The following is a 23327-nucleotide window of genomic DNA, read 5'->3' as shown; positions in this document are numbered from 1 at the left end:
GGCACTTCACATTGATATTTCAGTTCCAAAGTTTTATCAATTTTTTCTCAAAGGGAAATTATGTAGTGGGCATCAATATAGACTTGCAGCTAAATTAAATATTAAATATTAAATTAAATTAAATTCTTTTTTTCATACATGTTTTTTTATATTGGTTTGATTTTTATTGTCTGTAGTACTGAGGAGCTCATTAAGGAGATTATCAAACTCTAGCTTAAAAACTTTTGCCTCTTTGTTCAAAGAAGGAGATAATCAAATATTTAAACTACTAAAACATTATAAAAATATGTTAGCTACCGATCAAAGCCTAAGCGAGGACAATTTTCTTAGAAAGTGAAGATAATTATGCCAAGACAGCTAAAACAAGAACTGAATGTAAATACTCAAATAAAAAAAAGTCAGCCCTGTCCCTTTCTCCAAAAAGAAAATCCTAGAAATGCACATGACTAAAATCATTTGTTTTCAAATGATGAGTTTGCAGAACTCATCTGCAAAAGTCTTTTACTGTGTCATATTAATGCTTAAAAATTAAGCTACAGCAAATTATGTGAGCAAAGCCACATAATGTGCTTACCAATAAGAAAAAAGTTTTGACGCTCCATGGGGTAATATTACTACCTAAAACCACAGACTATTGTGAAACCTAACAGATAAACCTAACAGATAATCTATGCTTAGACTTTTAGGTTGCCCCTTTGTGGTAAAACATTTTATGGCAAATCTCGGATAGTCCCGCCACTTTGTGAATCCCTCTCCCACTATTTATGAAATTCTGGCTATTTCCCTGTTTCAGTGTTGATTAAAAGTTAGCACTAGAAATCTCCGTATTGGCTAAAATTTAATTCATCCCCTCCTTTTAGTAATCCTGTATAGACAACTCAGTTAAGTCATACCTGTGAGCTGGAACAGTAGTAAAAAAAAGTAAGTAAGATGGCACTCGTTAAGGTCCAAAACGGCGATGCTGATCTCCGTTTCACGGCCTTTCAGCTTGGAAGTGCAATGGGGGGCTGGGGGCCAACCATTCTGTGCTTTCACACACCCTTCCTGCTTACCTTCCCCAGATTTTTCCAGGTACTCCTTTAGAACTGGGTTGACTCTGGCTGAGCTTACAGAGTCATGCCACTGATCCCCGTCCCTAACCAAGTAAATGGTCACAACTGGGATCGAACCCATGTCCCTTGGATAAAGAATTCTCACACCGACGCGCCAATCACTTAGCTAGGACGGCTTTATCAGTAGCGAACGACTTTGCCGGCTCAACCAATTTCTTTCTGCTTTCTTAATCACGAATAATAAAAATTTCGCCCTCATTCACTGACTGAGAGATATATACTGAATTTGATGGGCAAGGAAATGGGTGGAGCTTTTATACGTGCCAAAGCTGTTGTAAACAGATATTATTGAGTTGTAATTATACTGTCTAAATTTATATATAGTGTTATGGACCCTACCCCTCTCTTTTCGTATTTTTTGTTTTTATTGATTTATGTGAAATATGTGTTTTTGTGTTTGTAGGTTGAAAAATAGCTTGAGTGCCTTTTTATAATTGTAGGCCCTCGCAAATATCGCATCCGCTATTTTAGGAGAGGGAGTGTTAATAAAAGGGGGAATGAAATATTACATCCCCTGCCCCGCCTTAGAATTTTTTGTTTCTTAAGATTTAAGGCCCATTCACAATGTCGTTTTATTAACATTGAAATTTAGCTAGCGCTAAGTCGAGCCAATCAAAATTTTTCATCCAATCCTAATATCCTATGAAAAATCGGATTGCCTCAAGTTAACGTTAGCTGAATATCACATTTGTGAATAGCTACTTTGGCTATTTGATGCTGGAAGATTCTGCTTGTGGTAGGTTATGAACAGAATTCTCTTTTTTAAGACCAAAGCCATGTCCCACCAGTGAGTGTTTTTCTCCGTTCTCTAACTCCTTGAGATACAATCCACCATTTTTAGCCAGCCCATTGGATTAATTCGTATTATACCATTATTGATTAATTACTATCGTCTCTCTATTTGTAGGTAGCAAATGATGTTATGGGAGATCTAAATTTGCGACAGGAAGAAATTTTGATTGCGCAAGGCACATTGAGGCCAGATCTTATAGAAAGTGCTTCTTCCTTAGCCTCTGGACACGCTGACGCAATTAAAACTCACCATAATGACTCTGAGCTTGTTAGAGAGCTGCGTATTCAGGGAAAAGTTGTCGAACCGCTAAAAGATTTCCACAAGGATGAGGTAAGCTTAACAATTGGTTAAATCATTTGAAAATAATGTCAAATTTTGAAACATCCGTTTGCACAATTGACGATTGCGAAATTTTATGGCAAAATAAATGAATACAAAATAAATTGCTGAGAGAAAAAGCAGGTGGTAGCATTTTGGTAGACAAAAAAGGGAGACACCGAAAAAAAACAGAAATTTGAATGTGTATCGTATAATATCTTTAAATCGTCTACATTTTTCTGCTATCCAATTGTTAACTAACAGAGTTGGCTAACAATTTCTTGTAATTTGTTAAAATAGAAGTATTTGCAAATAAAACTGCTTATCAACAATTTCTAGGAACCTGTTATTTTGGCAAAACTAAAAAAAAGTATATACAAACTTGACGAAAAGTCACAATATCCTACTATGCCTGCCTATCTGATAATGTTTTCTTTAAGGGGTAAACAAAGAAAAAACTGTTACTGCAAGGAGTGCTAACAGTCAAGGATTTTCTATCAATGTTTAAAACCTAGATATGTAAGATAGTATATCTTATATTCAAGAGAGTATATTGTAATTTTCTTCCTACTGAGCCCCTAAACAGATTTGTGACGTATTTTTGCAAGGCAATAGCTCTGTAATAGCCCTTTCTTTTTTATTCCTGTTGTAGCTATGATGAATATTAAGCTATTGAAACAAAAGCAAAACGTAATTAGTTCTTTTATTGTAAATTGTCAGCTATTAATAAGTTGTTGTGTCATAACATATTTTTTTTTTTTTACAAATTCACTCTCTGTTTCTCAGTGGTGGTAATATAAAAATTTCTGAGACTATCTAAATGCAGTGCCAAGACCAGCAACCATGAAGGCTGTTTAGTTTTTTGCTAATCTGTTTTTGGTTTGAATTGTAATTTCAAAAAACGTTCACAAAAAGAAATTTTCGGCGAAAGGTAACAAAACCACTGAAAAGGAATGCAAGCTTTTCTAAGAATGATGGAATCCGCTGGAACCCAATCAGATTTCGAAGCATTGAAAAAAGAACACGACATAAAGAGAAGAAAAAATCTTTGTGGAATAATAGTAGCTCCTGGAATCCCAGAGAAAGAAGAAGACCCTGAGCACAAGGTTTCACTAAATCCTAATGATTTTGCCCCGTATCCTACTAAGGAAAATGATAGTAAAGATCCATCCCTTAACAACAGAAAAACTTGTGACCCGATCTGGTTGTTAAGTGATTTAGTTGAGCTTTGGGCAGTTATTAGAGTGAAGAGCCCTTGTCAAACGACATAAAAGCTGCCCACCTAACATACATGTTTGAAGGAGGACTGAGAAAGGAAGAGGCAACACACAATATTGGGAAGGCAGAAGAAATAGGTGTGAACCCAAACACGATAGATAATTTGAGCCAAAATAAAAGTGAGGCCTTGTGCCGGGACAAGATGAGCCACGATGAGGCAGATGGGAACAAAACTTGTCCTCCGATTTACTAATAGAAAGCACAATTTCACAACATAAATTAACTCTTAGAGGGAGGAACTCAAACTAAAACGATTAAAAATTATAATAAAAAAATGAAACCCAAAACGAATAGAAAATAATTTAGATAATCAATTAAATATCAAGATAAGAGGTATTGATATAGATGAATAAATAAATGTTAAAATGAGTGACAAATTGAATTAGATCCTCAAGTCAAATCTAAAACGAACAAAATTACAACAAACAAGAGGTAGGTTGATATTTTTCTCGGCTCCTTCCCTCCTTATTGTAAAAGTTCATGAAAATATTTTCATGTTCATAACATTGAAAAATAATGAAATATTCACAGTTAAATAAAATCTTGAATTGTTGCCATTTCCAGTAATTAAAAGAATTGTATTAATTTCATTAGTTATTTCCGGTTATTTTGATTGTTATAGTAATTTATTTAGTCTAATTACGTCTTAATTTGTAGTACATGGCATCATTGTAAATGCCGCCGCATTGTTTTATATATCATGATTTAATCACCCTGCTTATCATGCTTGCCTATCCTATCATTATGTTCATATTCTGTTGTCTATTTCCTATCAGTTTTGTATCCTATTATCCTTATATCTTTCCTCTAGCACTACTATGTCTACTTTTCCAACTATTGTTTCGACAGAATTAAATTTTTTAGAGGAATTTGTTAGAAATTTCAACTACCAAATCTTTTCAGCTCACGAAAACATAATTGTTAATAAAATTATTTGTTAACAGTTTTTTCAGGATGAGGGAAACCGCTTACATGATCTCTTTATTTTTCTTTTTTATTTGAATTACCCGGTTTACTGATTAGGACAGGCTATTTTTCTACACCTGGCATCATGGTATGTTACTTCAAACGTGGAGGGTATGTTTTTGAAAGTATATTGAGTTGGAGGTTGTTAGAGAACTATGGGCTTAGGAAAACGTTTATGCATTTGCCACACTAGGGTCGTCACAATTTAAGGACCTTAAGTGGATTACCGGTGCACCTTAACCTTAGCTTGTATAGATTGGGGGGATCCCGCTATCTCATCAGCAACGCCATGAAATGTATAATTCTTTAAACTCATTTCTCACTTTCCGATAAATATTGTGAAAAAGGGTCATTTTTCATTGAAGAAGTTCAAATTTTTTTTGAATTTGAAATTTTCTGCATGAAATTTGATTAAATAGCTTAATTAAATAATTTGCATCGCGAATTGAAGATTTATGTTACTATAGTGATAGTGTGGAAAGGAGGGTTAATTGATAATTACCCACCTAGAACCGTTGAAGTGGAAAAGGGTCAATTAATCGTTTTCAAAGTACTTGTAAAAATTCTACTAACAAAATTCCAGGTAGTTCGAATTCTTGTGAATTGAGCATTCAAGTGAAATGAATACCCAAGAAATGTAAAGATATAATTAATTTGGGCCCAAAAGAAGGCCCTGCCTATGCCTCCTGGAGTGTGAAGATGTTAAAAAATGAAAGCTTTGCTGATGTTTTAATGTCTTTTTCTGTCGTGAAGTCGTGAAACTTGGAGCATAGCTAGAAGGATGACTCCAAGTGCAGTAATTGCCTAAGGTCTACTTGGAACTTACATTGCACGGAAAGCATAAGGAGCAGCAACATCTATCGTGCGACATATCATAGGCTCATCCTTGATGACATTAAAAAGGGAAAATAAAATCTCTGGGGTAAGTGGCTCAGATGGGTGATGGAGACTGTCACTTGGCAAATGGTGGTGCTTACCCCTTATTCTTGCTCGTTGGAGAGATCCTGAACAGCCCATTCGATTGTCGTTGAAGAAGGAGGGAAAGCTTGTGTGGGTTTCGGTGGAAAAGGATCAAGACGGCTCGTCAGGATCAAACAAAGTTTCTGCCTTTTGCTTTAGATGAAGGAAGCCGCAAGTTTAATCAAGTAATGAAAATATAAAAATTATGAATATCCTATATCCTTTTGTCCTGGCTGGGACGAAATGACGTTTTCAATTAAGAAAACGAAAGAATGCTGTGGGGATCAAATACCATAAGGCTCTAATTGAGCTGTTGCTTATTGGTAATTGAAAAGCCTATCAAGATTATTCGGTTAGGTTGCGACAAGCTCGTGTTTCTGACTCCTGAACAAGAAAACTCTCGCTAAGCTTTACGGAGCCGTTGCTCTGCCTCTTGGGACTGGTTCTTGCTCTGCCTCTTGGGATAGAGCCGTTGGGACTGGTTGACCGGAACCAACAGTATAAAATTCGAATCTGTTTATTCCGAAATTCTAATTTTCTGCTTAAATATCTACTCCGAGAAAGACACGTTTGTTTTTAAAATAACAAAATATGGGGGCCTAATGTGTCATTTTCAGATTGATACGCTTAAAAGAGGCATTTGAAAAGTTGTGTTATTTTTTTAACGTTATAGCTAATCAAAGTGTGTTAATTGTCAATTTTATTCGTTTTTGGGTTGAACTGTTCTTCTTTTCTTTTCTATCATTCCTCTTTCCTTTTTTGTATAATCAGGCAAAAAAAAATTATATTACTATTATATACTTATATATTTTTTACTCGTTTGTAAAGAGACTTGTATTATATATAAAACAAAGAAAAATTAAAAATGTGAACTTGGAGAATTTTTTTTCAACACCAACTGTAACATCAAACAGTTTGTGGTAACGAACTGTTAGTAAGGAGCAACCCGGCTCAATAGTAACGGAATTTTGATATCAATAGATATATCAAAAGAATCGGAGTCTTATTATGATTAAATATAAAAAAACTAGTTTTTTTTAACTGAAAGTAAGGAGCGACATTAAAACTTAAAAGGAACAGAAATTACTCCGTATATGAAATGGGTTGTCCCCTCCACAATCCCTCGCTCTTTACGCTAAAGCGTTTAATTGTTTTAAAAAGTAGAATTGTGGCAAAGAGTCAAACTTTAGCGTAAAGAGCGAGGGATTGCGGAGGGGACAACCCATTTCATATACGGAGTAATTTCTGTTCGGTTTAAGTTTTAATGTCGCTCCTTACTTTCAGTTAAAAAACTAGTTTTTTTTATATTTAATTTCTGAACGTTTTTGAATTAATGCATGTTTGATTTTGGCTCTCCGCACATAAATTATTAAAATGAAATTTGTATATTAATTATTTTTTTTGGCTAAATGGCTTTCTCTTAGTTTTAATCAGACGATTTTGAGAAATAAGGGGTGGGGAAGGAGGCCTAGTTGCCCTCTAATTTTTCGGTTACTTAAAAAGGCAACCAGAACTTTTAATTTTTAACGAACGTTTTTATTAGTAAAAAATATGCGTAACTTAAGAATTAACTTACGTAACAAACGTTTATATTCTTATATTTTTATTATGTATACGAGGGGTTTTGTACCCTCGTTAATGCCTCGCTCTTTACACTAAATCGTAAGTTTGGTCCCAATTCTTTAAGAATGATCCTTGAATCAACAAGGCCGCAGAATAAATAGTTGAAATTACTAAAAATACTTTAGCATAAAGAGCGAGGTATTTATCTCCTCCTAAATACCTCGCTCTTTATGCTAGAGTATTTTTAGAACCCCTCATATGCGTAATAATCTCTGTTCGTTTTAAGTTTCAATGCTACTCCTTACTTTCAATTGAAAAAACGTTTTCATGTTTATTTTTTCATTGTTTTTTTATAGTAATGGTAGAAAATCCTGCGCCCTTTTCGTTGAATTTTTCTTCCCCCATAACATATTCCTCCAAGGAAAGATCCTCCCACATAGCCCCCTCCCCTCAAACCCACCTCCAAACCAAACAAATCCTCCTGAAAACGTCTGTACACTTCCCAATAACCATTACTATATGTAAACACTGGTCAAAGTTTGTAACTTGCAGCCCCTCCCCCAGGGATTGTGGGGGAGTAAGTCATGTCTCCCAACTATGTCTCCCAAAGACATAGTTATTATGATTTTCGACTATGCGGAACAAAATGGCTATCTCAAAATTTTAATCCGTTGATTTTGGGAAAAAATGAGCGTGGGAGGGGGCCTAGGTGCCCTCCAATTTTTTTGGTCACTTAAAAATGGCACTAGAACTTTTCATTTCCGTTAGAATGAGCCCTCTTGCGACACTCTAGGACCACTTGGTCGATACGATGACCCCTGGAAAAAAAAAACAAAAAAAAAAACAACAAACAAACAAATAAACACGCACCCGTGATTTGTCTTCTGGCAAAAACTGCGAAATTCCATATTTTTGTAGATAGGAGCTTGAAATTTTTGCTACAGGGTTCCCTGATACGCCGAATCCGATGGTGGGATTTTCGTTAAGATTCTATGACTTTTAGGTGATGTTTCTCCCTATTTTCCAAAATAAGGCAAATTTTCTCAGGCTCGTAACTTTTGATGACAAAGACTAAATTTAATGAAACTTATGTATTTAGAATCAGCATGAAAATTCCATTCTTTTGATGTATCTTTTAGCATCAAAATTCCGGTTTTTAGAGTTTCGTTTACTATTGAGCCGGGTTGCTTCTTACTACAGTTCGTTACCACGAACTGTTTGATTTCAAATATCTAAGTTTAATTAAGTTTAGTCTTACTCATCAAATGTTACGAGCCTGAGAAAATATCCCTTATTTTCGAAAAAAGGGGAAAACACCCCATAAAAGTCATAGAATCTTAATGAAAATTACACCATCAGATTCAGCGTATCAGAGAACTATTCTGTGGAGTTTTCTAGCGCTTATCTGAAAAAAATATGGAATTTTGTCTTTTTTGCCAGAAGAAAGATCACAGATGTGTGTTTATTTGTTTGTTTTTTTTTCCAGGGGAGATCATGTTGACCCAGTGCTCTTATGATATTGTGAGAGGGCTCTTTTCAACAGATTTAAAATTCTAGTGCCCTTTTTCGACCAAAAAAGCTAGAGGGCAACTGAGCCCCCTCCTATGCCCCTTTTTCTCAAAACCATCCAATAGAAATTTTGAGATAGCCGTATTGTTCAGCATATTTGAAAGGCCGAATAACAATCCTTTGGAGACACCATGACCCCCCACAGCCCCTGGGGAAAGGTCTTTAAGTTAAAAAACTTGCCCACTGTTTACGTATAGTATTTGCTATTGGGAAGTATGTATACATTTTGGGGGGGGGGGTATTTCTACTTTTGGGATTTTCCATGGGAGGGAAGTTTCCAGGATGTGAGTTTTTATGGGAAATTTTACTCCGAGGGAATTTGCTATACGAAAATTTCCTATACGAAATTCTTCTTATGCCTTACTTTCTCATTGCCGACTCAATTTTACTGGTGGAGATATTAAGGGTAAGTGTCAGGGGTAAATTTTCACCAGGATTGAATTGTCTAGAGAATAAATCCTTTGGGAGGAGGGATTTTTCCGTGGAGGAATAGCCAGATTTCCTGGCATTATATAAAAAAAGATCAGAAAATAAATAAAGAAAAAAAGAGAAGTTTTTCAACTGTAATTAAGGAGCAACATTAAAACTTAAAACGAACAAAACTATTGCTTAAATTAGGGGTGTTACTCCTCCACAATACCTCGCTCTTTACGCTGAAGTTTGAATTCTGTCCCAATTCTTTAAAAACGACACCTGAAACACTGTTCGATTTAATTAGACCAATAAGAAGCTTTTTTTAAATACTGAAAAACTCTAGTTTAAAGAGCGAGGTGTTGTGGAGGAGTAACCCCCCTCATATACGTAATAATTTATGTTCGTTTCAAATTCTAACCTTGCTCCTTACTTTTAGTTGAAAAAACTTGTTTTTTTTTTATATTATGCAGAAGATGACTGAATATTCGCTCACATTAAACAAGTGTTCTTGTGTTGTCTTTTATTGAGTCTCGAAGTTATACCTTTGTCGGACATCCGACGAATTAGGTCTAGATTTAATTAACTTTTGACCAATCAGATTGAAGATTCAAAGTCAAACCTTGATCCACGACTGAGTTCAGTCTCTAAATGTTACTTGTGGCATCCTCTGTTGTTGAATAAGATGAAATATATGATATATAAAAACATATATAATATATTAAATATATAAAATGTATATAATATATATAAAATAGAATTATATAAAATTTATAATGTATTCTCTTAATATATTATAACTCAGTTCTCTGAAAATCGTTGCTGCATTTAATTTTCATTTTGTATTAACTTGTGTGTCACATACAAGGCAAGCTGCGTGTGATAATTGTCTTGAAAACAATATAAAAACAAATAATGATTAAGTAGGTTTGAAAGTTAATGTTAAGGATACTAAACCAATTAGACTAGTAATAAATATGGTTGAAGAGAGGGCGTTTGTTAACGCGAAAATTGATCAAGTGGATATCTCCACTTACCTGGACAGTATTATTAGTAAACATTGTGGATATTTACCATGAGCCAAAATTTAGGGTTATTTTTTAATAAAAAATAATTTGGAAGAGAAGGAGATAAGGTACGAACAAAGATTAGAACTTCGGAAGCCATGGTAATGACGATGGTCAAGTATGGTTCTGAAGCATGGTGATATGAAAGGCTGAGGAAGGTATTCTAAATTTTTCAGGAGGAATTCTCTCAGGATAGTTGTAGGTGGTCATTTGGCTTTTCGTACATAAACTAACAAGCTCTACGAAGATCTTGGTTTGGCCCCATTTTCTATGGCTATAATGAAAGATTGGCTTGGATAACAGTCCCAAGTTTTACGAATGAAAGATGGTAGATTACCAAAGATTGTGCTTTTTGTCCTTTGGGCTGAATGGAAAACGGTCACCCACAAACGTGGTGGGAGGGGGCCAAGAAAGGAAGTTGGAACTTCATGGGAAGTACGGAGAGTGAAGCTTTTAACTGATTTTGAGGGGGGAGCGTGCGCAGTTATGTTAGCCTCATACACCTTGGTTCTGAACTGAGTTGTAAATAGAAAAAGCAGTCGTACTTCCATAAAGGCTGTATTCTATTTTCCAGAGACTGAGTGTTGGAAAATATCAACAAGTTGAGTTTTCTTCTACCTGACAGTTATTTATTTTTTATAGGTAAGACTTCTGGGAAAAGATCTAGGGCTTGCTGAAGAATATGTGATGCGTCATCCGTTTCCAGGTCCAGGTTTAGCTATCAGAGTTATCTGTGCGGAGGATCCCTACATCGAAAGAGACTTTGTAGAAACTCAACTTATGGCGAAATTGATTACGGAATATGCCATCATGGTGCAAAAGGTGATATTTTAATGTCTTATTTTTGTCATAATTTTCACTTGATATATGGTTTTTCATTATTTTTTTTATATGTTAAGGTAAAATACGCACGTCAATGCATCAGTTTTATGTGAAGGATGTCATATACATTGGCGATAATAGGGGTATATTAGAGATAAAATTTGTTATTTACTTAAAACATTAATGGTAGAATATAGATATGGGTAGAATTAGTGCAATAAATCATATTTATTTCCGAATAGTCTTATGTATAAAGGACAGCGTGAATTAATTCCTATTGCGCTTGTCCGGGGTCTAAAGATGGTGCGACCTCCTCTCCAAAGCATCGTAATTTTTTGTTTTGACTTTTAATTAGACATGTTTTTTCCATTGAAAGTAAAGAGCAACAAAAAAATTAAACATAAATTATTCCGTATATGAGGGGGGCTGTCTCTTGGTCCACCCTCACTTTTTCCGCTAAAGTCTTAAAGTTCTTTATATATACCTTCTCATACAAGTTCAACGGTCCTTGTGTTTGAGGACTCTTTCTTAAAGAATTATAAAAAGAAGTCCAAGTTTGGCGTAAAGAGCGAGGGTTGAGGAAGGCACCCCCCCCCCATATTCGGATAAGTTCTGTTCGTTTTAACTGTATTCTTCTTACGTTTGGTGGGAAAACTTGTTTTATTTTTATTTAATTTTGACTGTTTTTCAAATCATACCAGGGAATATTCTGTTCCTATTTGTATTCAAAAACTTTTTTCTTTACAATTTTGATCTTCATGAAGCTCTTGTTTTTTTTGTTTTTTTTTCTTTGCTTAGAAAACATTCAAGTTTCAGGATTAATGCATGATATAGAAAAATGAAGAGGGAGGCGAAAGGTAAGGGGAGGGATTCCTATAGGGAGCGCTGGAAGACGCCTTCCCTTGAAATATTTTGAGAAGAAGACGCTAAAGTGCGTAACAAACAGCTGCTGATTTGCAAAGCCAGAGCTGTGAAACATAACTTGTTAAAAATGCTAATTAGATTAAAATATTGACTAAAGATTTATAAGAAAACTTTAATTTCGTTTAATTTTAATGGAGAGTCAATAATAAGTGTCAACGCTTCGTCTTCTAAGAGTGAATCTCTCATATTGGCTGAAATTTGTAGTGGATTAAGATAATCCTGTTCTTAGAAGTTTTTGGCTATTCTTCAACACAAAAAGCCTTTTCCTAGATAATCCATTCCTTTATTGGCACCTTGCTTCTGATTGTATAAGCTTGCCCCTTTTTTTGTCCTAAACCCAGATGGCTTCTCTCATATGAATCCGAAATTGAGCAATCATAATCGTCACTAGATTGGCTTATATGTCAATAGCCTACAAATATATGCACTACCCTCCTTTGCTGGAGCTATCAAAGCTTATATATGGCAAAGCTTAGATAATGAGATCCACTCATCATAGTGCTGCGCGTCAGAACTGCCAACAACGGTGATACCTCCACCAGTACCTTAAATAGAGCTTTGTTTGACTTACTTTTGCTTTGCGTGCAATCACCATTAGAGGTGGGACCTCTAATGGAACCCAGAAGAGGCTATTCCAAAACTATCTTCTCTTAGCTCCTTCAAGAGAACGTATGACAATTATATAAAAATAAAAAAAGTAAATAATTACCAGGAATCGAGGGGCATTATAAAAATAGCCTAGAATGCGTCTTTTTTTTAATATCAGATATATTGGTTTATTTGATAGTAGAAAAGATCAGATGATAGCCTCTTATACTTTATGGGATCTTTCGACAAATACCCCTTCGTTTTTCAAGAATTCTTATAATTTTTTATATATTTTAAATATACTAAGACGTTGGGTTCGTTCATATTAAAATCCTGTATACCTGCTGGTCTAAATATGAAAATTACTAGTAAAATTCCATGACTTGGTTTCCATAAGTTCGTGTTGTAAGGTTCATAAAGATTTTACATCTTTGGAAGCTTATACAGAACCAACGGAGAGTAGGGTTCGCCTAGTCTTAATTCATATATAAAATGACCAGAAAAGATTTATTTTCCTTTCCTTTATTAGTTTTCTCTTTAGTAGATATAAAACCATTATAAGGACCGCTCCCTCTTCTTAACAGTCGTTCCAAACCTGGAAATGAAGGAATGACAGACTTTACTGCCGACTTTCCAAATGACGAAATGCAGATGACGAATGACGTACGAGATGACGAAATGCAGATGACGATTTCCAAATGACGAATTTCCAGATGACGAAATTGCAGGTCTTTCTTTATTTAGAAAAGACTTATAGAATTCATTGATTAGAAGTCAAATAAGTTCAATGATTATTTATTGACTTAATATATAACTTGATAATTCATCAAGTCAAACTCAAAACGAACAGAAACTAAGATGAGTAGAGCTGATGCCCCTCTTGTCTTCTGATGACCAGAACATATATTGTACTTTAATGAAAACAAAACACGTTTAAATGTTTTCACTTATTTTGTGAAAAAGTTTTTTCGAATTAATTCTAACTAACTGGCCCATTTGTTTCAGGAGTCGCTCTTGTTGAATTGGAGCAGAAACTCGAACTTTACAGCAAAGAGCAAAGTATGGAAGGAGGGCTACCCCACCCCCCTCAAATACGGAATATCCGTTTTAAATCTTAATATTGCTCCTTAATTCCAGTAGAAAAAAAAGTTTTTTCATTTGACTTCACATAGTTTTCAAGGAATGCCAGAAAATCCACCCCCCCCCCCTTCATGGACAATCCCCCCACGGAAAATTCACCCATGAAGAGTTTCTCCTGCGTAAGATCTCGCCCCCCAAAAAATTCCTCACAGACAATTCCATTCACTGAAAATCCCCTCGGAAAATTTCTTGCGCGCAATTGGCCTAGAAGATTCTTCTTAGCCTGCTTTCATTTGAAAAGATTGTCTTTAATATAAATTGTTTTCAATTTTTCAATCATGCTAGAACTCCACCCTCCGTTGAGACTTCTCCCGGAAATCCCTCTCTACCTCAAAGTTTCTCCCTTAAAAAATTCCCCTATGAAACACTTATCCTGCAGGAAGTCCCCTAAACAATTCCAACTCCACTGAAAACATCCCTAGAACTAATGCCCAGGATCATTTCCCTATATAAATTGAGTCACCAGATTCTAAGCGAGACAAATTAATATTTTCGCATAGGGATTTTGGCAAATCCCTCGCGTGTCAAATTTCCCTGGAAAGTTCATCATGTGATCCTTTCCGTCTCATAGAGAATTCTCCCATTAGAAAGTTATTTGAACGTAATATCATCGGAAGAACCTGACTTTCACATCAAACATAATTCAATGTACAAAATGCAAAAAAAAGAGTAAACAATTAGTTAAAAAGTCAAAAATAAAAAATAAATAGATGACAATAAAATTAATGACTAATTTTCCTGGCTATTGTATAACTCAGTTTGGGGACTTTTTGGGATTTTATACGGCACGGTCTGCTGCGGGTGGGAAGGTATAGTTCAGGGATGATGGAACGTAATCGAGTAACAGACAGGGTCTTGGTACCGAAACGAAGGCATAAGAGGTTACTTCTCTCGGCCAACGTGGTGAGCTTGAACTTACCAAGTAGATAATGATATGGAACATTTACTTCATCATTTATTGTTCTAAGTGCTCGTTTTTGGACATTTTCAATCCTATAATGATGCTCTGGAGAAAGACCGAAATGCCACACTGGACAAGGAAACTCCAGTATTGGCCGAATAAAAGAACAATAAAGTTGGAGAAGATCCTTAGAGGGCTAGAAAATTTTAACAAAAGTTTTAGAAGAAAAACCGAAGAGGAAACTTGCTTAGGATATTTTGAACATGGGCATCCGACTTCAAATCAGCATATTCTCACCCCAAGTAGTTAAATGCATGTGACAGAGATTTCGGGAGGAATGGGGTTTGTGAAATTAGGGGGTGATTTAAAAATTAGCTGTCATAATTGATGGTTTATTAGTGTTAATTTTCATTTTCGACTAAGAAGCCTCCTGTGTGACATCGTCAAGTAATGTCACAATTGAGCTTTTAATATTTCGTCGACAAACCTCAAAGTGCAGACAGGTTGTCCACATACTTCCATCGCTCTGTGTGGTCAGTCGTGAGGCTATTAACCATTATAAGAAATAAAATGGAACCCGTCAGGGCTCCCTGGGGGACCCCAAAAAAGATAGGAAGGGGATCGAATAAACATTTCTATATTTAAGCACTTAAGAACGATTTGTTAAAAACAGGCAACAATTTTAACTAGAAAGGGACTCACTTGAAACTCAGTCAGCAGTTTATTTACAAGGACATTGTGGTCAATTGGTTCGAACGCTTTCTGGAGATCAATTAATAAAAGATTCAACCAAATATCAGGGTTTTCAAGGTTTTTAAGAACGGTGACAAGAAGACTAACAAGGTTGTGTGAAGTAGATGTCTGCTTCAGGTTTCTATACTGTTGTAAATCAATAAGTTCAAGAATCTCTGCCTTTAACCAATTAGCTAAGAAACCTTCGTATATTTTTGGGAAAACTGGAGTTAAGGTGATTGGTTGTACTCCAGTAAAATTATTCAGGCCTCCCTTCTTTTGGATAGGAGTAATATAGTCCAGCTTCCAGCACGACGGGTAACATCCGGAATTACTTAAATCACTAAAAATACTAACATGGGGTGTTGATAGTTCATCAGGGAATCCTACTATTGCTGAGGTGCTCTGTTTTAAGCAATTTAATTTATTCTTGCCATAACGAGAAGCAGCAAAACGTATTTCTCTCTTTATTTGTTTACGGAGGGTTAAGACATCATCTTCCTTTCCAAGCCGAAAAAGTTCTAGTTTCAAATGGATTACTCCTTTCATTTTTTCATTAATGTAGGGTTTATCAGAGAAACATACCGTCTTGGTAACCTCTGGTGAACATTTTTGGTAATGTGTCATTAATTTAGTTTGAAACAAACTAACCTTTGAATTAAGATTTAAACGCGACACAATATCATACCAACTTTCTGACGTAATCTAAAATCAAAAAGACCTTGACTTGTTATTGGTCGGTGCGAAAAATCAGAGATTGAGTAATTTTTTTTTTTAAACTAGCAGTGGTTACAATTGTAGCATGAAATGGTAGCTGCCTCCGAGTGGGGGGGTGTTGGTTGTAGTATTGTAAATGGTTTTAAGGTTGGTACAAATAACATCCTAACTGGTTCCACCTTTTGTAGTAGGGAAATCAACATTTTGCTTAAGCTTCTGATCTTTGCACAGATAATTAAGACTTAGTACGTTAGCGTCTCCTGCTATAAATAGGCCGGTATTTGAGTACTTTGTCGTCACAAAGTCAAGACTTGCTTGTAGCCTATCATGAGAAGTACGACGATAATAAGCATTCTGTCCGGCTGAATAATAAAATGAGCAAACGATTAAATTAGTGTAAGGCCGAGGCAGGCATTTGGGCTTAGTAGATATCCAAATGATTTCATCGCTATCACCTTGTCCTGACATATGGATAAGGGTAGGAGATAGGCATTCTTTGCGAAAATCAGTACTCCTCCTCCTTTTTTCCCCAGTGGGTGGTCAATCAGGCATAGCTTTATAAACTCTTAAAAACCAATCATTTTAAGGAGATCTGGATTTTGAGCCTGGACTTCAGTAACCGCAATTATATCAATACGGTTCCCAAAATATACGGTTCCACAAACTCCCAAAATAAAATGACGACAAATATGTAAAAACTTGCATTGCTTGCGAAACTTGCAGAAACCACGATTAAAGTGATTACAGGTCACATTTTCTTTTCTGCTTATTTTTACATTAACTTTCCTTTGATGCTTTTCTTTCATAATTTTCTCAAAAATAATAACTGAATCTTCGTCTGGTAATGAATTGTCAATAACCTTGCTAATCTTTACACCATTTTTTTCATAATCACCAGATAATTTATGTAACAAACCGGAAGTCACTAAATCATTCACGAACTCCAGTACTTCATCTGTATCCATACTACAAGCTCTAACTCTCTTGAGATATTTTGCAATTATCGCTGGAGTTACTTATCATTGATAGTAGAAGCAAGTAATTGCTTCCTTTTTTTTAACTCCTCTTGTAATTTGGTGATTTTTGGGTCACTTGATTGTTTTGTAAAGTTAAAAGTTCATCTTCTATAACAATGCGATGGGAATTATGAGAGTTGATATCCTCACTTAGTTTCTTAAGTTCCAGATCACGTTCATGGAGTATGTCGTTACCCTTTTTTTGGTCATGAAGAAATACGTCAACTTGTTTTTTCAAATCTTCTATGGCTGCTTCATGGTTTGAATTCTTCTCTAACTATGAGGTGTATTTAACTTGGAGATCAGGTAGTTGTTTGATAAATTTACCACAGTCAACACAAGGGGGGACTTGAAAAGCTTGGTTTTTATGGCACTTGGTATTAACCAAGTGACATATAGCAATCGCAAATTCTGTCGGTCTGTCGATCCTGGTTTTGCTACTTTAGGCACTTCCAGGTAAGCTAGGACGATGAAATTTCGCAAGCGTATCAGGGACAGGACCAGATTAAATTAGAAATAGTCATTTTCCCGATTTGACCATCTGGGGGGGGGAGTGGGGGACCGGTTAATTCGGAAAAAATAGAAAAAATTAAGTATTTTTAACTTGTGAGCGGGTGATGGGATCTTAATGAAATTTGATGTTTTGAATGATATTGTGTCTCAGAGCTCTTATTTTAAATCCCGACCGGATCTGATGGCATTGGGGGGAGTTGGAGGGGGGAAAACCTAAAATCTTCGAAAACACTTAGAGTGGAGGGATCGGAATAAAACTTGATGGGAAAAATAAGCACAAGTCCCAGATACATGATTGACATAATCGGAACGGATCCGCTCTCTTTGGGGTAGTTGGGGGGGGGGTGTAATTCTGAAAAATTAGAAAAATTGAGGTATTTTCAACTTACGAACGGGTGATCGGATCCTCAATGAAATTTGATCTTTAGAAGGATATCGTGTCTTAGAGCTCTTATTTTAAATCCCGACCGGATCTGTTGACATTGGGGGGGGAGTTGGGAGGGGGAACCTAAAACTTGGAAAACACTTAGAGTGGAGGGATCGGGATGAAACTTGGTGGGAAAAATAAACACAAGTCCTAGATAGATGATTGACATAAACGGAACGGATCCGCTCTCTTTGGGGTAGTTGGGGGGGTTATTTCTGAAAAATTAGAAAAAATGAGGTATTTTTAACTTACGAACGGGTGATCGGATCTCAATGAAATTTGATATTTAGAAGGATATCGTGGCTCAGAGCTCTTATTTTAAACCCGACCGTATCTGGTGACATTGGGGGGGGGGAGTTGGGAGGGGGAAACCTAAAACTTGGAAAACACTTAGAGTGGAGGGATCGGGATGAAACTTGGTGGGAAAAATAATCACGAGTCCTAAATACATGATTGACATAACCGGAACGGATCCGCTCTTTTTGGGGTAGTTGGCGGAGGGGTTAATTCTGAAAAATTAGAAAAAAACGAGGTATTTTTAACTTACGAACGGGTGATCGGATCTCAATGAAATTTGATATTTAGAAGGATATTGTGTCTCAAAGTTCTTATTTTAAATCCTGACCGGATCTGGTGACATTGGGAGAAGTTTAGGGTGGGGGAACCTAAAATCATGGAAAACGCTTAGATTGGAGGGATTGGGATGAAACTTGGTGGGAAAAATAAACAGAAGTCTGACATACGTGATTTATATAATTGGAACGGATCCACTCTATTGGGAGGGGGGTTAATTCTGAAAAATAAGAAAAATTGACGTATTTTTAACTTGCGAAGGAGTGATCGGATCTTCATGAAACTTCATATTTAGAAGGACCTCGTAACTCAGATCTCTTATTTTAAATCTCAACCGGATGAAAAATAAGAAAAATTTACGTATTTTTAACTTGCGAAGGAGTGGTCGGATCTTCATGAAACTTCATATTTAGAAGGACCTCGTAACTCAGATCTCTTATTTTAAATCTCAACTGGATCAAGCGTATTTGGGGGGTGGGCAGTTGGGGGGACCAGAAATCTTAGAAAATACTTAAAGTGGTGATATCAGGATGAAACTGGATGGGAAGAATATAAACCTGTCTAAGATACGTGACTGATATAACCGGACCGGATCTGCTCTCTTTGGTGGAATTGGGGGGGGGGGGTAATTTTGAAAATTGAGGTATTTGTAACTTACCAAAGGGTGACCAGATCCTAATGAAATTCGATATTTAGAAGGATCTTGTGCTTTAAAGTTCTAATTTTAAATTCCGACCAGATCCTTTGACATTGGGGGGAGTTGGAGGGGGAAACCGGAGTTCTTGGAAAACGTGAAAATTGGGGTATTTTTATCTTACGAATAGATGATCAGATCTTAACGAAATTTGATTTTTTAGAGGGAATTCATGTCTCAGAGGTCTTATTTCAAATCCCAACCACATCTTTTGACATTGGGGGGAGTTGGAGGGGGAAATCTTGGAAAAACACTTAGAGTGGAGGAATCGGGATGAAGCTTGGTGGATAGAATAAACAAATGTCCTTGATACGTGATTGACAGAATCGTACTGGATTCGCTCTCTTTGGGGGAGTTTGGGGGGAGGGGTTCAGTGATTTGGCGAGTTTTGTGCTTCTGGACGTGCTAAGACGATGAAAATTGGTAGGCGTGTCAGGGAGCTGCACAATTTGATTTGATAAAGTCGTTTTACCAGATTCGACCATCTGGGGGGCTAAAGGGAGAGGAAAAATTAGAAAAATCAGGTATTTATAACTTACGAGTGGGTGATCGGATCTTAATGAATTTTGATATTTAGAAGGACATCGTGACTCAGAGCTCTTATTTTAAATCCTGACCGGCAATTAAGCCTCTTATTTTCCTTTTTAAATAAATCTATTGATTCATAGAATTTTGTTAGAGCTCATACCATAGATCTCTTGGCTCTTAGCTCTTCTCGCCTCGTCAGAAGTGCCGTATGAGCTCTTAGCTCTTGTTTTAAACTGATTTTGGGGCTATTGATTCTGTGACAGACTTGGGTGTACAGCGGGGTTTAGAGCCAGGGGGTAGAGAAAGTGGTGTTAAAGGTGGTTCAGGATCATCATTCAGAGAACCGGTGAACTGGGAGTTTAAAGATAACCACTCACCACATTGTTTTCTCTCCTCAATAGAAATACCTGCGCACTTAGGATGAAACCACTGCTGACACCGACTGCACTGCACCGTTCCACTTGCAGCACGAAGTCTGCACTCTGGGCATGTGAATTTCATGGGTCTTGACATAATAGTGAAGCAAAAATAATCCAGATTATAAAGCTTGGAACTGGTCAATGACTGAATTGGGATTATTACTTCAAAATTTACCCAGAATAGTTGTTTACAGTTTAAATGCCAGAAAGAGACTGAATATTACGGAATAGCCTCTGAACTGTCGGTAATAATGACAGTAATCATTTGTTGGTTAATCGATAAATAAATAGATGAAGAGAATATTACAAAAATAGTCTCTCTCAACCTCTTAATGGTCCTATAACTATTAATGAGTAAACTAATAAAGGAATGGTCATCTTTAGTTTATAAAGAAAAGGAAAGTAATAAAGGAAAGTAAGTCTTTTCTAGTTGTTTTATACAGGAATCAAGACAGGGCAAAATATGCTCTCCATAAATAGTACTTAAGCTTGCTAAGGGGTGCAATCTCTGTGAACCTTACTACAGCAATTGACACAAGCTTAAGACAAGAAATGACCTCGTTTCCTTGCTTTATTAATTTCATCTCCTTTGTAGAAAAAAGGTTTCCTTTGTTTTTGGTATTTATTCTACCTGCCTTACTCGCTCTGGCTATCGATGGGCTTGGGAAGTCTTATCATTCTATTTTATTTTATATCATTGTTTTCAGCGTCACTCTCATATTGGTCGTGTGGACAATGGCCTTTCTGAGCCCAGAGCGACGAACCTTGCTCAACTTTACGTCCAGAAATCAGCTAACTGCGACAGTACTTCCAATTAGAAGCGTTGGTGTACAGGTAATATACATATATATACAAGTTTTATGCATCAAAAGCTATTATGTATGTTCCTAGTGTATAATATTGCTGTTTGGGGATATATGTACCCACAACTGAAGGAAAACAATTTGTTTTCATAATATTCGCCTGAGTACCAATTTACTGGGATGTAGAGACTCCCTGGCCCTATCACCTGAATATTTTTGTTTAATAATAATTAGCCCTTAAAAATGGAAATCAAAAATGGGAGCATTTCCCCATTGGTTCAATAGTGATGCATCAACTGTAGACGTCATTTTGTTTGTGATTTGTAGTGAGCATGATTGAGTACTTTTATAATAGTTTTTTTTTTTGTTTTTGTTTTTTTTTTAAAGAAAATTTAATGAAACTTTGGTTGATAGAAGACTTGTTCTGTGCCTTCAATAAGTATATCCTATTTAAACCAATGCAAGCAATGGAGCAATAATCAATTCCCAAAAATTTAAAGGGGGTTGGAATGTATTTTGCGATTTTTTTGTCGGTTTCAATATATATGTTGATGCATTTTTTAGCCGCATGCCCTGGTGTATAGGGCGCAAATATTTGGTCTAATGGATTTATGTTTTCCTCCTTCTGAACCTTTTATGACTTCTGTTAAATTGTTTATAGTTTGATCAACCTATCAGTATAGGATTAGGATTAAAGAGGCTTAAAAATATATATACTGAAAGTCTCTTAATAATAGATACCTGAATTAACTCAGTTTAGTTACTGCAAAAAAGGACCTAGTCGAATTCAATGCTCCAGGCTTGTCTTCAAACTATCTGATGACGAATGAGTGTTCCTTTGGGATAGATAGAAACTGATAATTAGATAGAGAATGGGAACTGATAAGAAAAGAAGCTCAAACTTATATAAGAAAAGCAGGCAGTACCATCTACTGCTGTGAGGTAACATAATAAGTTTAATTATAATCAAACAGTTCGTAGTAACGAACTGTAGTTAGGAGCGACCCGGCTCAATAGTAATCGAAACTCTAAAAACGGAATTTTGATAACAATAGTTACTTCAAAAGAATCGTATTTTTATGCTGATTTTAAATATATAAGTTTCATCAAGTTTAGTCTTGCCCATCAAAAGTTACGAGCCTGGGAACATTTGCCTTATTTAAGAAAATAGGAGGAAACACCCTCTAAAAGTCATAGAATCCTAACAAAAATCATACCATCAGATTCAGTGTATCAGAAAACCCTAGTATAGAAGTTTCAAGCTCCCATCTACAAAAATGTGGAATTTTGTATTTTTGCCAAAAGATGATGACGGATGCGTGTTTTATAATGGCTATTGGGAAGTGTACAGACGTTTTAAGAGGGACTTTTTCGTGTTTGAATACATGGGAGGATCTTTCCATCGAGGAATTTATCATGAGGGAAGAGAATTTCCTTGAAGGGGGTGAAGGATTATCTAGCATTATTTAATAAGAAAAATGGGATTTACTAATTTCAACTATTTATTCTACGGCCTTTGTGATTCAGGGGCATTCTCAAAGAATTGGGACTAAGTTCAGGCTTTAGTGTAAAGAGCGAAGTATTGACGAGGGGACGAACCCCTTATTTAAGTTAATAAAAATATTCAAACATAGAAGTTCGTTACGTAAGTTAATTCGTAAGTTACGTATATATATTACTAATAAAAACGTTCGTAAAAAAAAAGTTCTAGCTGCCTTTTTAAGTAACCAAAAATTGGAGGGCAACTAGGCCTCCACCCTCATTCTTTGTTTTGTCAAAATAGTCTGATCAAAACTGAGAGAAAGCCATTTAGCCCAAAAAAATTAATATGCAAAATTCGTTTTGATTATCCATGTGCGGAGAGCCAAAATCAAAACATACATTAATTAAAAAACGTTCAGAAATAAAAAAAAAAGTTTTTCTTTACTGCAGGTAAGGAAACATTAAAACGTAAAACGAACATAAATTATTCCGTATATGAAAGGGGTTATCCCCTCCTCAATGCCCCGCTCCTTACGCTAAAGTTTGACTCTTTCTCACAACTCTGCTTTTTAAAATAATAAAATCTTTAGCGTAAAGAGCGAGGCGTTGAGGATGGGAGAACAACCTGCGATTGTTCCCCAGCGAGAACCTCCAACCGGTACGACTCTAGTTCGGCATTGTGAAAGGACACGTTTGCACGGAGCATAAATGGGAGACAGTAACAACGGCCATCATAGGGGTAAAATTAACCTTGACTGGGCTGGACAATCTGTCTTGGCTTTTTTCTACAATTGGCCATGACTTTGACTTTTCCCACAACTATTCTCTTTTTTTAAATTCAAATATGGATCCATTTCATATATGGAATTCATATATGGAAAAATCCATTTCATATATGGAATATTTCTGTTCATTTAAGTTTTAATGTCGGTCCTTACTAGCAGTTAAAAGACTTGTTTTTTTAATTTAATATTAGGATAAAAATGCTATTTGCCTTTATTTTCTGCTTTC

General features: G+C 35.9%; 1 protein-coding gene across 2 annotated transcripts in view; it reads left to right on the top strand.

Moving 5' to 3' along the window:
• The window catches only part of LOC136026487 (GMP synthase [glutamine-hydrolyzing]-like), a 130082-nt gene that overhangs the window by 86806 nt on the left and 19949 nt on the right, over nt 1-23327 (top strand). For both annotated transcript variants that reach the window (XM_065703104.1, XM_065703105.1), the window contains exons 10-12: nt 2020-2235; nt 10680-10859; nt 20739-20865. In XM_065703104.1, coding sequence (XP_065559176.1) covers nt 2020-2235; nt 10680-10859; nt 20739-20849 — 507 coding nt within the window. In that variant the 3' untranslated portion in view covers nt 20850-20865. The remainder of the gene's footprint in view (nt 1-2019; nt 2236-10679; nt 10860-20738; nt 20866-23327) is intronic.

The sequence above is a fragment of the Artemia franciscana genome, chromosome 4, assembly GCF_032884065.1.
Source record: "Artemia franciscana chromosome 4, ASM3288406v1, whole genome shotgun sequence".
In the NCBI taxonomy this organism is placed as follows: Eukaryota; Metazoa; Arthropoda; class Branchiopoda; order Anostraca; family Artemiidae; genus Artemia; species Artemia franciscana.
The sequence above is the reverse complement of the archived record's forward strand: the minus strand, read 5'-3'. Positions and strand labels throughout refer to the sequence as shown.